A 15,279-nucleotide genomic window follows, 5' to 3' on the forward strand; every position below is an offset into this window, starting at 1 on the left:
AATTTTAATTAAAAACGTCAGTAGAACAGTTCAGTCTGCTCACACCAGTCTAGCAGTACAATGGGGAATGGTGACAGGCAACCCATCTCTTCAGGATTCAGCAACAGTAATTATATTCCCTTCAGGGACAACTTTTCTTGAGTATTATCAGATTTAGCCTTTCCTACTAACACTAACACCAACATTAAATCCACATGATCTGATGTATGAATCCTTTCACAGACATTTTAGAGTTCAAGGTTGCAGAAGACCAACTATCTTGGAGTGGTTCACATCCACAGTGCTCTGAGCTGGATAGCACATGCCCAGGATTTCCTTTACATTGATAGGAAATATAGCTCTGAAGTGTGGGGGTTGTGGATTTGGGCTTTTGTTTTTCTGCTATTTCTCCCCTGCAAGAAGGATCACAGTTTCGCAGATAGTGAGACTGATGTATTCATCTTGCCAGAACAGTGCTTTTATAGCCTGACACTAAGCATGTGCTGCATGCCCTATGGCACAATGCGGAGGCACTAGCCCTGCCTGGATAACAAGCCTATCCCAGCTGGAAGAGTCAGATTTGGCAAATTTTATATACATATCATCTGTCTAGAGCAAAGCCTGGAGCGAATTATCTTTTCAATGAATTATCCTTTCAATAGTGCCTGCATTCCCTTTTGGCAGGAGGTAGCAGCACCACTACAGAAAGTGAGTCCAGTAGTACACCAGTGTTCACAAAGTGCAGACCATTGGAGATAAGACCCCTGGGCAAGAGCATGACAGTGAAGGTGCACCCTGGTTTTTCAGTTTGGTTTCTATTACAAAAGTGAAGATAATTAAAAAAAAGTAACTGAGACCTGAGACTTTCAAGTTGGTATTTTTAGAAAGATACATCACAAAGACTATACTAGATGAAACTCACACGTTTGATAAAAACAAAAATGGACTATTCGTATTAATTCTTCTTTCTCCAGCATTTTTACAACAGACATCACACAGCATGTTTCTTACTCCCTTCTTCTACCAGATAAAACAAACAAACAAACAAACAGACAAACAAAAACAACAAATGAGAACACTCTTCCTGCTTTAATGGCATTTTATGGCTATTTAAGAGCTACCAATTTACCCTAACCAGCAGCTTTATGGCATACAAGCTATCAGGAGTAATTGACATGAAGTTCCCATATATGAAGTTCTACACTACTTAGTTACATGATATTCATTAAAGGAAAAAATAATTTAAATATATATATATATCGAGAGACCTTCAGAAAACACTATCAAAGTGCTTTTTATTTGTGAAGGCTGTCCAACACAACCTTTAATGGTTTGTCAAGGATAACTAGTACAAAACAATAAGGATGCCACATGGAAAAATCACAACTGTGCACTGGGGGATATATATATATATATATTCTAAATCACACCACAAAGACAAAAACAAAACAAACAAAACATTGATTTATGCTAAATTATAGGGATCTCTCAGATTAGTCATTTGAAAAAGGGCATATTCTTTTACAAGGACAGATCATGTAGCAGTTCCTTCTCTCTCCTTTTGATGTAATAAGGTTGGCACAATTAGAGCGTACAGACAGCAGCAGTAAACAGTAACACTGAAAAGCTTCTTCAAAATAAAGTAGGATGCCTCAGAATTTAATTTGCAAAGTGCTATACTTCGGTAAATTGATTGAAAGAAAAATCTGTGTTCACACTGTCTTGCCTAGACTTGGTACTCATGTAGGTTAAAAGAAGCTAGCCTGGGCAACTTTTTAGCTTGACATTAACTCTCAGTGCAACTGGGTCATTCACAGAAGCTCAGAAACAATGACAATCTCCCTCGCTCTCCCTTTACAGCACTGTTTTAACAGGTTGGCATTCTGAGTTAGCAGCTTTGGAGAAACAACCTTGTTGCGTTACCTGAGACAAAACAGTCACCTCTTTGGGCTGTAAGCCCAGATACTGTACTTGATGGAATAATCCTCCTCTTACCCCTCCTGATCAATTCCCTTTGTTGTAAGGTCATAGGAAATCAATCAATCAATCAACTGCATTAAGAAAAATGTACAGACATCACACAATTATTTTGACACCACTACCAGAAATACAGAGTAGTTGCTCCGGTATTGTAACAGTCTTTGTGAAAGGCTGATGGATATTTCCATCATGGTCTCAGAAATCTCTATGAAATACTGAAAAGAAGTCAAAAAGTTAAGGATCAGCAATAAAAATACGCAAACGACTCAACTCTTCACTTGTATAAATGTTTATCAGTTCTATTAACTGCTTCATCACGAAGTGGCCCAGAGAGAAGAAATGGCATTAATTAGCGCCTTCCAGTACTATGGCTCATCGCAGAGTTTCCTGCTGCCACTTCACAAAAAGTTCCAGAAACTTTGGATTTTCCTCATTGCTTTCTCTTTCGGGCAAGACTGCTGTCCTATAATCATCTACCAGAAGTACCACCTGTAGCAGGAACACCTGGCTGCAGCACACAGCTCACTGCTGGAAGTTAGAAGGAGAGGGAGCAGCAGAACTATGTATCTGCCCAGTTAGAAATAGTAATAATCCAGGATAGCATGAAAAAATCTGTCTTTTTGTCAACATACTACATAGACATGCAATTTCCACCAAGCAGCTTGTCGAGCTACCAGTGCTTTGGATCTCCTGAACAGACCAGGGCAGCAGTGGAGAGGTTCTGCCCCACATCCATGACAGCATGGAGGAACAGCCACTCCTGCCCCTTGGAAAACTGCAGAGGAAGGCAAAGGAGATCTGATAGCTCTATACCATTAAACAGCAACTATTACACTGTCCTGTCACATCATGGTTAACTAGCAGTGTATCAACCAGAACTCTTCTCCTCCTTAATGTCAGGTATAAAAAACAAAAAGTCTAATCTCTGGGCTAACTTCAAATAACAGCTTTCAGGTGGAGTTATCCTTACTCCTGTCCTTACCAATTCCTTTACTCACAACCACAGATTTGAGCTTCTGTTTCACTGGAATGGATAATGCATCCAGTAAGGGTGGAAGAAACAGATTTTAATATTGGTAATTGGTTAGTGACTTCAGTGGCTACAAAGCTGCAGAGACTGGCTACCTCAAGAGATGTGAAATGCATAACCACCATCAGACCTCCAAGTACACCTTAAATACATATGCATGTAATCCAAACATTGCACATCGAGAATAAGGAGTTGTCACATACATATGCATCAGCAGCAAATCATCTGCTCATGCTAGCTGAATCCTATCTATCCAAGTTATCTTGTCAGTGACCAATAATGATAAGAAAAAAAATATAAAAGAAACCTGTAATCAGTGAGTGTAGTAGCATTTGGTCCACATGGCCACCCAATGCACTGCTTCTCAACATTCAGGCAATTTACAAATTCTACTAATTCCTGCAGCAGGTAACAACCTAAGAAACTTTCAAGGAAGAAACCTTGGGTTTCTCCAAAGAAGAACTCCAAGTCATCTTAAGATGCCTGCAAATATGAAACACTAGATAGCACATATGATAGTGGCCTAATTCCTTCCCATTTTGGGTGTATTCTTTGTATTCACACTTAGAAGCCACTCACCCCAGGGGAGCAGCCCTGCTTTCCAGACTTCCCCCATTCTCTTTTCTAGTTGTGAAACACTGGTCAGTTCTCTGTTGCATGTAGCACTGAAGCAGCAGAAAATTTGTATTGACAACTCTGAATTAAATGGACCCATAATATCATTTACCACTTCTTGCTTGCATCTCAAAGATCTCTGTATTCAGCAGTGTTCTGTAGTTGACTTAAGTGGGCCTGAGGCTACACAAAAATTGGAGCTAGAAGATTTTTGATGCCTATTTGTTTTCTAGTGCTTTACTGCTACACAGAAAAGAATTCATCAGTCTGTGCTTTATGTGCTTTGTTAAGATTTGTATCAGCACAGTTCAGAATTTCAACAACCAAGCAGCTGTCTCATTTTCTTTCCCTTGCATAGTTATTTTTCGAGTGCAATTCTGTAGAAGAGAATAAGGCCAAGAAATTGCAAAACAGCCCATAAAATTTTCACCAATGTGCACAAGTGAAAAAATATTCTATATGTATATATATCTCTATACACATAAACATGTATACAGATAGATACATACAGCAATCTTCCCCCCTTCCCACCCCCCCCCCCAAAAAAAAAATAAATGCACAGTTTCACTTAGAAAAAGGGTATATTCTGTCTAGGAGGTGAGACTGAGACTCTTCTTTCACTTACATCAAAACTAAAAGTCACCCCACTTACAGATACTTTACTATCCAAACTTTGTCTAAAGAAATACATTTAGAAAAATAAATGAAAATCTTTAGCTCATCAGTCAGCACATTTCCATGTATTCACACACAGACTGCTGCATAAACTCAAAAAACACTCTTGGACATATCTATCTGCCAGCTCCTCCTTGGAAACCATGCAAATATCTCTAATAAGCAGCTCTGGACAGCAAGGGAGGGGAATGGGATGCTTGTTCTTTCTATGCTATTTAGCCTTTGAGAAAAGCAGACGTGCCTAGGCACTGGCAGTGGGAGCAGCAGCAGCACAACAGACTGAAGTGGCCAAGAACCTGGAAGTCACTTGGAAATCACCATTGTGTTGTCTTTCAGACATATTAACAAAGATATTTGTGTGCCCTGCATTCTGCCTGGTAGTCACCGAAGTTACCGTTCAAGGTATGCCAGGCATTACATTCTCCCAGCATACCTCAAAGCCTTTTTTCCATGAGCTTATTCCATGCCTGGAATTCCCATTCTTCTATATTCAGATGTAACATTATCCCTAAAGGCATTTTTGGGAGCTTTTTCTCCTTTAATGGCCAGACTTTTTTTCCTTTTTTTTTTTTTTTTTCTTTTTTTTTTTTTCTTTTTTTTTTTCTTAAATACATTTGTGCTGGAATTATGCTCCAGCCAAGTCCTTAGAGCATTTGGCCCAATTTATGCCACCCACCTCTAAGTAGGTCAATAGTCCTCTGCAGAAACAACTTTTAGCCTTGTAATGTACTGCAGATACTCTTCATGAATAACACAAATTACACAAGCTTTAGAAAAGATTCAAGGTAATCCACTTGGTGTTTTCTGATGTGCTGCATGAGCAGAGTACAAGGTCCTTCCCCTCCTCTTGTTAAGGAGAAAGCTTGTTCTTTCTTGATGTTAGGCTATGCCATGGGGACGGAGACAAAGGAATAAAAAGCAGTAGAAATGCACAGCAGTAGTAAAGTCCACTGTGCACACAGTTTGCCAATTCTTCTTTCTCCTTTATTCACCTTGGATCTATCAAGTGAAGAAAGCAGAAAAACTGCCTATATTCCCAACGAGAAAGAAATAGTATGCACAGACTCACTCCTGCAGCTACTACCTGAGCATTACAATCTGAAGTTGTACGAGGTGGGTGTCTACAAACATCCTACTGCTAACTCCAAGTTTCATTTCAGAATCATCAAATCCTTGAGAAACAACCCATCAACTTGCTGGTAAAATAAACCTCTGCACCCCATTTATTACTGCCTTTCTGAATAATACTGGATAATGAATCATCACCTGCTGATGCCATCTATTTCATGTTTTGTATAGGGACGTATCACCATAACATCTGAAATCTTAAGCTGGTACGTGATGCCCTTGAAGTCTCACTATCAGCAGATTCCACAGCTCCAATAACCAAATGGCACCTTCACTTGAAAGAGAAGGTTGAGACAAAACTGAGGTGACTGCTGGTTAAGGTCACTGCAAAGTCGTTTGTTTTCACTACAAGACTGTTGCACAGGTAGTGCCTACAGACTAAGGGATTTTATTATTATGTTTTTCTTCATATAGCTACCACATGCTAATTCCCAGGACATCTGATAAAACCCAGGAAAAAAAAATTATTCAATTTTTTTTTTGGGGGGGGAGAAGTGTAGATTTTGAAGTTGCTCTGTACTCTGTTTAGGACCATAACTGAAATACCTTTGGGGGGAAAAAAAATGGGATAGAGAAAATGAAAAATCTGGGGCAAGAGAAATAAGAGAAATCTAGTGAAAAAGTTACTGTTTTAGCCTGTCTGGGTCTGGATCTTGGGTGTCATTCATGCCAGCTGAGTGCATTTATCATCAAATTTCACTGTCATCCTTTGCCCTTTTGAAACTCCTCTGCTTTACATAGTAACCAGGTTATCCATTTAGCAAGAAAGATAAGACAGTCAGAAACAGTCTACATCCCCTCATGCATGTCTGTCTTCTCCTGTGCAACATGGAAAAAGCCATTTTGTGCCCAAGGAACACTTTTACTAGCAGTAAATTGAACTGTCTGCTCGTAAAAAGAGTTGGAGCTGTTCTTAGGCAGCTCCACATTTGCTGTGGGTTCTGTCACTGTTCTCCCCAAGCCTTTGCCAATCAATTCAGCTGCCAGCAAAACTGAAGTCTTCTCTGGAAGGACAACAGCAGCTCAACAGCTGAAGGTGTGGGTGGGGATCACTGTTGCATTGCTTACATTATGCCTTCTGGCTACTTACAGGCATGTTTTGCTCTCTGTCATGGCTTCTAACCCTTCCACTGGTGCACGAGTTACTGCAGGTTTGGAGTGTGGCCATTCCCATGATTGCCACAGGAACACGTGCTTCATGCAGCCTAGAGCTCTGTAGCAGCTGTCCACACACGGATTCTTCATCCAAAATGTCACCCAATTAACTACATCTGTGAAAAGGCTATTGACCTTGAGTAGATTTGGATTTCTTTGCTCCAAAGATACTGAACCACATGTAATGCCCTGATTTAACTAGACACTTGTTTCACAGCCATACTGAGGGAATAAAAGGGTATCCCATACTTCCCAGTGCTATTCCAACTGCCACCAGCTCCATCCAACACGCATGACAGGACACCTGGTGGCACCTGCTGCACCACTGCAAACGCTATCAGGGCAACGCGCGCATGCAGAGAGCAGCACGTTCTCACAGTAACAGTACTTGTGGAATCACAGAGGCAACTCCCCCTGCACCCTCTGCAAACTGTGAGCTGAGAGAACCTGAACTATCCACTTGTTCTTCACACCAACACACTTCTTTCTGGAGATACAAGCATTGTCATTACTATTAAGTATACATATTGCAGTAACGCCCAATGGGCCTCTCTAAATGAAGCTGGAACTTACTTCTGCCTGCAGAAGTTAATGGCATTCATTACAGCTTGATCTCACCTTCCAGTTTGCATTCACAGCTCTTACCATAACGTATGCCACAAAGAAATATAAATATATACACACACACACATATATATATATATTAATTTCTTTACTTGTAATTTTTAATGAAATCTTGTAAAATTGTTTGGAATTAAAGAAAAAAAAGTTTTTAAAAAAATAGATTTAAAATAACCAAGTTTCACTTTCAAATTTAAATAGGCTTCCTCTATTGGTGCTGACATTTCTACCTAACACTTCTTTCCCAGCTAACAAAAAGCATAACTAGTTTTAAGCCAGCAATAACATGACTACTTGACCACAGGGTATGATAAAGCTGATGCTTGTTTATGGCATTATTTGCCAAGCCTCTTAATTTGGAGCATGTAAAACTTGCCTTAAATGCATGACCTTCCACATCATAGGAACAACATTACAGCAGTCCTGGAGGGCTGAGTCTTATAAGTGTTTCAAAGAAACTAGTATTTTTTGTGTTTTGTTACAAGTTCAATATCTACCATTCCTCCTTTAAGAAAAACATGTATTAAGTAGATTTAGTTTTTCACACTCTTTCAATGCAGATTAAGTATTAGTGTGTTAAATCCAGCCAGCATGAAATCTGACTCAGAGACTAAAAACAATGGGGTCTGATTAGAAAAAAGACCTATGTGTAGATAACCAGTTTCAAAGAGCAGCTGGATTCTGGGAAGCAGTCCTTAGAAGTAAACCCTTGCAGGTGAAAAACAACTGCCCAAAGAAAGTGTAGGAGCCTTTAGTTTTTCAGAATTAAGTGCACTCAAGAAGCTGTGCTAGTAAAAGGATCAAGCCCAGGATGAGAAAAACAAGGAAGGGCTTTAACAACCCAATTGACTTTTATTTTTACTGCTCCTTTTCAGATCTCTGTCAAGCTGTATAAAGAAAGGAGAAAGACTGTGCTGTAAAGACAGTTTGCTTACATGCTCTCGCAGAACTTCGTAAGAGTACTGGGCTTTTCCTGGTTGCGTCTTTGTCGAAACCAACGCTGAATGCTGCGTACATCCCAGTCCAGCTGCTTAGAGAGCCCCTCCAGCCTCTTCTCATCCGGATGCTACAGAACAGAGAAGGACGTAAATTGTTTCTTCTTCCCAATTGTGGTAACTCCACTTTAAATTTAGAACTGCAGTAACCACCTCCCAGTGACTTAGAGGCTGCTTGTCAGACAAATGGATAAATAGAAATAAAATAACTATGACAGAAATCTCTGCTGGCACATCCACATCAAAATATGTTTACAGTGACAGTATCTTATTGATATAAGAAGGCTGACATATGCTGCAATATTGCATATTGGTTATTACTGATAAAAACTTACAGGGGGTAACTGGATGAAACCATGCATGAAACTTGGAAAGTAATGGTAAGCAGAGGTGAAATGACATATCTATCAAGCAGAGGGGCTTACAAATGCTCCCCTGCCTGCCACACAGTTTGTATATCCCAACCTCGGTCCCATTGACAGTTGTAGGAGTGAAGATTGCTTGACTGACATGGAAAGACGAGGATATATCCCATGTTTGTGCATAATAATGTTAAAAAATGAGGTCATGAAACAAAGTGACAGTTTCAAAAGGAAAATCACCTGGGAAACAAGGAATTTTTTTTTTCCTTTAAAATTAGCTACAGAGTTATTCTGCAAAGCAGCAAATGTAAAACTCTCCTCCCATTCAAGTGGCTGTTCTCTGCAAACCCATGTAAAGACAAAGTAAAATAAAATGAATCTATTCTTAATTTGAATACTAAATAGACAAGAGTGGAACAGGCCACATTTCAGATCATGCAGCAATTCTACATGTACAGTACTGCATAAGGACAGTTCATATATTTCTCCTGATAACCTTTTTTTTTTCTTTCCTTTTTTTTTTTTTTTTTTTTAAGAAACAGAAAAAGCCATCAGACGATCTGTTTTCTGGAGCTTTAGGTTTAGGTCTGTAAGCCAGTCAGATACATTGAAAAAGATGCACAATCTGCCACCACAAAGACCTTGTTAAATATAGCAAAGGGTAAAGCAGCAGTCTTTGCCAGGGTGAAGTTTCCTCTATCAGTCTCCAGCAAAGAAGTCAGAAAGGAAAATAAAAGAACTAGATGAGAAAAGGGGGAAGTTCTCAGAACTTCCCATCCCTTCTCAGAAATTATTTTTTTATTTAACTTTTAAGTAAATCAAAGTAGCCACTAGGTTTTCCAATGTAAAATTGAGAAAAGCTACTCTCACTGACTTTAAAAATGTAATTCTTCCTCCAGCTGAGTCAAGGAGAGAGCACCCATGCTGTATCTTTTAGAAATGAGGCGTGCATCACTTTCTCTGAAAACAAGACAACAATTGCACCAAGTGCTCTGATGATCTCAGCATAGGGTAGGACACACAAAGAAGACATATTCATGCTGTATTTCACTGTCTGTGACATTTAACCCAATTTAGCCCTCTGTGATCTTAATAGTTTCTGAAATTCCAGCTAATTAGTGTCTTTGCTGTGTTGTGCCCAGCTGCAGCCTGGAGCCAAGGTGGAACTGCTAAGTTTCTGCAACAGAGTGGCTTCATCCTTCAGGTATTCATAGGCCTTTGCACTAAAAAAAAAAAAAAAAATAAAAATAAAAAAAAAGGAAAACTGCCTATTGACTTCTTTGGGAGAAGGACATCTAAAAGGACATCTAATCATTGCTTAGTGCTATGAGAAAGCTCAGAGTCCAGCAAAAACATGGACAGGATGACAGGTTTAGCTGAAGATCTCACACAATGGGAGCTTGAAAGAGCGACAAGAGGTGGCAAAAACCTAATTTTCTACAAACAAACAAACAAACAAAAAACTGCAAACTAAAATACTGTTCACTCAGTTCTCCATACTTTTCTAGCTTTTCCTTCCAGTTTCAGCATCACAAGCATCTAGGACAATCACAAGCATCTAGGACAACAGTAAACCACCAGCACCCTGCTCTCAAGCAGTTGCACTAGAAGGGGTAGCTTCAAAATTCCATGGAATACACAGAAAGTTCCATCTTAGTATCTCAGAATTTGCTCTTCATTCAAAACAAACAAACAAAAAACCACCCAAACCAAAACAAAAAAACAATGATTCTGTGGAGCTTTCTAAAAGGGAGGAGGTAAAATAAAAAAGTAGGTGGCCATACAACACCTATAAAGTATTTCTGTAACTTTTTTGTTTGATTGTTTAAAAGCTTACAGGACACATCACGAAGGGATGCACAACTGTTCAAGCTGGCGTGCCAATGAAAACCTTGACATTTGAATGTTATGATTTTAGCAGTACTGAATTTAGCAGTTACCTGCATTTTGTTCAGATGTATTTGATAATGCCATATCCCACTTCATAACGTAAATATTTAGGTACTCTACCTTTGTAATGGCTGTGAACACTTTTTCCAGGATAGCATTAGGTTGAGCTTTTTGTGGTCCATTGGCTTGGACTTTAAGGCCTAAGGCACATGGTTTAGCAATGAACCTACAAGAAACAGAAAAGTGAAAAAAGAATGTAAGTGAAATCCTTCAGTTATTTACTTCATTACTGTTATCAATGACGTGGTAAATGTGCAAACTTTATAACCCTGCCAACACGAACCAATACTTAGCTTAACAGCTTAAAAGCAAGCTCATACAGGCGATTACATGACAAAATAAGTAACAGCACTTTGAAGGATGAAATGAACTCCACAGAGCACATGAAACAGGGGATTTTCTTTCATGTTGAAGAAGAAAAAAAAAAAAGCATAGAACAAAAGCATGAGAGGAATGCCTCCCAGAGAAGCACTGCCTAATGAAAAGAACATGGCAGCTTGCAGAGCTGAAGAGCACGTAATGTTCTCCTCCTCCAAATAAGGCCTTTTTCACAGATTGTTTTTTTTTAGTAGCTATTGCCTTAGGACTCCTTTTGCAGTGAAATTTCATACAAAGTCCTTAAAGGCAGCAAGCACTGAAGATGCCCAGTCAATACAATTTTCTGAACCATAAAGTTCAAATGATGTTGAGCCATGACTCAAAGACTTTGCTTAAGAAATAGATTTTCCTCTTAATTCTTCTGCTCAAGCACAAAGCTGTCACAGATCCAAACACCAATCTATAAATTCAGCCAGTTTATAAACTGGGAGTCTCCAACATATTTTAGAGATGAATTAAATAGCTTACACTCAAAGAAAACCATTCTATCCATTAAAAACTAAACTATTTGTAAGTATGGGTCCCACTCTTGAATCCCCAAAGTCTAAGGGTCAAGTGTGGGATTCATTCCTACAAATTTGTAGGAATTCGATCCATATAAGAATAGTAGAGGAATCAGTAATGTCTGTCAATAGCACCAGAGGTGCCTGCCTCAGCACCACAGGAAAGCATGTTCGGATTTATTGAGGCTAACTCCTTTGAAAAGAAAGGAGAGGATACTCTGAGAGGAACACACCAGAATTTATCCTTACCCTCTGCTCACAAGCAGCAACCACGATAAAGAGTCACATAGTTGGAAAAATATACAGGAAAATTTGATGGGGAGTAATTCAAGACACTACTTAAATAGATCATATTTATGCAGTACATGCCTGCCTATATGTAAATTATTAAGGCTCAGATATATTGTTTTGTTCTTAATTTCTGTGGTGCCCAGAACAATAGGACCTTAATCCATACAGCTGAAGAGGAACTAGGGTAAAATAAGGTTTACTGACTTCTAACAGGTGGATACAGTCGCAGTGGTAACTGAAGTAAGAACTGGATCCCATCGTCCCCTGAAAACCATCAGTTTCCTAAACTTCTGCCATCTTTGAATTAAGTAATTCTTGATTTCACTTTAAAGATTTTATTTTGTTAAGACTTATTTTGCCACAGAGACAAAACCAACACACTAAGTAGTTAAGATGTAGCTCTGTGTTTATCCACCTGAATACAACCACATGCTCTTCAAAACTATAATGTTCTTATACACATTCAAGCACCATTTTAAGTACTGTTTTGAACTAAAATTGCTGCTTCTGCTGATTAAAGTGAAATATAAGCTCTGCATTTGTGTTATATGAAAATATACAATTTGTACACTAGCTAAGTAATATACAAGTTTCCAATTTAAAGTGCAAGAGATACATAAAATCTGCTTTTATTAGAACTGAAGGGACATTTTTTTATCTAAAACTAAATGACAAAAAGAACAGAGAGTTGTATTCTTTAGTTCAACATGGACATAATCAAATCAGAGTTGGCCATTGCTGTTATCAGGTAATCAAAAAGGTGCAGCTGAATAAGCTGATAAAATGCACATAGAGTTTGATTTCAGAAATTTACTTTTTAATTCTAAGGACTAGTAAAACACTTCCAGTCATGTAAAAAATACCAAGATTCTCAGTCCCTTTATGTCCATGTTTTGTACAAAAGGCTGAAAAAAGCTCTTATCCTTCTGCTGAGGGAAGGAATGAGATTATCATTCCTTCACTCCAATAGAAAGACACTTCCCTAAACATGCTAATTCAAAAGAAAAAAATAAAGTATTGAATTTTTTAAGATCAAAAGCAGGTAGATGAGTCCCTACTAGAAAATTCTACCAGATGCAATTCCAACAAGCTTCATGCTGAGCTGATCTTCATTTAAACCTAAGCCAAGCTGCAGGGTTTGCTTAAATGCCATTCTTAAAATGGCATGTCTTGCTAATGAAATGTGTAGAGAAACACAGGAGAAAGCACAGATAAGATTTAAGAGAGATTTTTTACTTTTCATATAAAAACTTAAGCTTAAAATATACTTTGCAATATTTAAAATTGCTTTTCAAGGTTAAAATGAAACTTTAAAAGTGTAACTTAATCAATAGGATCCAAAATTTCACACCAAATGTAAAAAGCGTCATCATAATTCTCACTAAGCTTTCTGTAATAATTTAAATTGATTCATAATGAAACAAAAGTAGTGTTTGATACATGCACAAACGGAGCGTTTTGCCAAATGTTGTACTTCTTAAAAGCTTTACTCATTTTTTCCATTTCTTCTGCACTGTGGTATTCAATTCCCTAAACAGACTTACTGAAACCCATGGGACTATTTATTGCATAAGGTATTGCAATTAAGAGGAAAGAAGTATTGTAGGAGAGTAAAGAGTGTGGAATTGAATATATTACAGCTTTCCTCCCCACACGTAAATCCAAGAAAACACCACAACAATCTCTCTCTTTCAACTGATTTCAGTGAAGCTGAATTGAAAGCTGGCATTCAATTACACAGAAATTAAAAGGACAAACATTTTTTGCCAAATGCAGCCCCATCCATTCTGTATCTAGAAATGAAATAACAAAACAAGCAAGGTAATTAAACTCAGAATTCAAGAACCTTATTAAAGGCAGCCTCCTCATCCACTGTTTAAAGCCACATTTAAGAACAAAACCAAACCAAAAAAAGCCACAGATGACCACTCATTTAACACAGGGTACTTCAGAGTAAGCAGGCGGAAGGTACTCAGCCCTTGCTGGCCAATGAACACCACGCTGCCTGCCCAGCCACGACGGGCATCTAACAGCGGCCTGTACCTCCCGGAGGCAGCCACCACTTTGCATCTTGGACCCTGCCTGTAGTTCTCAGCTATTTGCAGCAGTGACAACAAGGCCTTCTGCTCCACCCCAAACTTGGGAATTGTGTTTTCTCCACAAAGGACGCAAGAAACCCTTCACAAAATACCCCCCCATACATACTAGACTGTAAAAAGGAGCAACATTTCACCAGAGGCATTTAACTTTGATAAAAAGCATGCTGGCTTTCTGGCCTGCCCTCTAGTAAATGTCCACTAGACAAAGCCAGCCACCGTTACGGCCCAGTGAACGCAGGGGAAAAAGAGAAGTAAAGAAACAAACTAGTTTTGCCCTGGTGGAAGGAGCTAAATGCCAGCTGGGTGCAATTTACTCCTTGAGGTGGCTATAGTGGGCACAATGCTGCATAGGAAGAGGTCCAAATCCCATGTCCTTCAATGCCAGCTGAAAACCCAAACCCTCAGACTCTTCAGAAGCCATTCCCACCCCTCTACACCAAACACACAGTTCCTCATATTCAGAAAAATACAGTTTAATAATAAGCTTGTTCCACTTTCTGCATCTTCCACACCCTGTGAAAATTTTGCTTTAGAAATACGAATGGGTCAAATAACACAATAACTCAGTGAACACCAATCATCGTGGACGCATGAAACTGGAAACATAACTTTAATATCACAAATCAAATAACCTCAATAAAACAGTAAGGGAGATGCCTTTACTCAGAGTCAGTTTTATACTCCTTTATTGCATAGTCCAGCCGTACTAATTAATTACCATAACCCTTTTAGCTTACTGCTATTCATCTTGACAAATTACATCGAGTCCCAGAATTAACTAGGCATCTTAGTGTTGGCCCTCATAATCCTTTGAGGCTGATATTTATCAGCACTAGCAAAGTTTGCATTAAACAAATAATTCAAAGTGTCACAGGAAGCAGAATTTTTTTTTTCTTTTTCTTTTTTTTTTTTTTCAACTCTGCATTTTACTATAAATCGGAGAGACCTACTGGTGATGTGTAATATTCGTCTCAAATCCTGTCAGAAACCTGCATTTTTGTGTGTGTCTGATTTTTGTGTGGTCCTGTGTGGAGCCAGGAGTTGGACTCAATGATCCTTCGGGTCTCTTCCAGCTCAGGATATTCTATGATATGGGGCCAAAGCACACACTCCATGTTGCAGTATGGCAAGATCAGATCCTTGCCACAGATTTGATTCAAACTCTCCCTTCAATTTAAATAGAAAACATGTATATATAGGCAATTATTCCACAACATTACTAGGAGATTTTGGAGGTGCTTCAGTAACACCAATAGACACGTTGAGTGGGTGGAGGTGCTGGAGGGGAAGCCTAAGTGTTCTTAGGTCAAAAGGATGTACAGAGATACATCCTTGAATTCTATGAAGATAAGCAACTTCTTTATTAAGCCACTGGAAATATGCCTGTAGAGCCCTCCTGGATCACCAGTGTTTCCCTACCAGCAGGTCATTTGCTATTTCAAAGGTGACCAGACGGTCACCCTTTGCAAATCCATGCTTGCCAGGTTCTCAGTAGCTTTGAAGAAGCTCACACCTCTT

The 15,279-nt window shown here is 38.9% G+C and overlaps 1 protein-coding gene across 2 annotated transcripts in view; it reads right to left on the minus strand.

The window, feature by feature from the left end:
• CERS6 (ceramide synthase 6) overlaps nt 1–15,279 on the minus strand; it is a 144,805-nt gene that overhangs the window by 76,804 nt on the left and 52,722 nt on the right. For both annotated transcript variants that reach the window (XM_035331892.1, XM_035331891.1), the window contains 2 exons: nt 10,551–10,656; nt 8,119–8,249 (listed from right to left, as the gene is read on the minus strand). In XM_035331892.1, the coding sequence (XP_035187783.1) occupies nt 8,119–8,249; nt 10,551–10,656 (237 nt within the window). The remainder of the gene's footprint in view (nt 1–8,118; nt 8,250–10,550; nt 10,657–15,279) is intronic.

This window comes from Oxyura jamaicensis, chromosome 7 (assembly GCF_011077185.1).
Source record: "Oxyura jamaicensis isolate SHBP4307 breed ruddy duck chromosome 7, BPBGC_Ojam_1.0, whole genome shotgun sequence".
Taxonomy (NCBI): Eukaryota; Metazoa; Chordata; class Aves; order Anseriformes; family Anatidae; genus Oxyura; species Oxyura jamaicensis.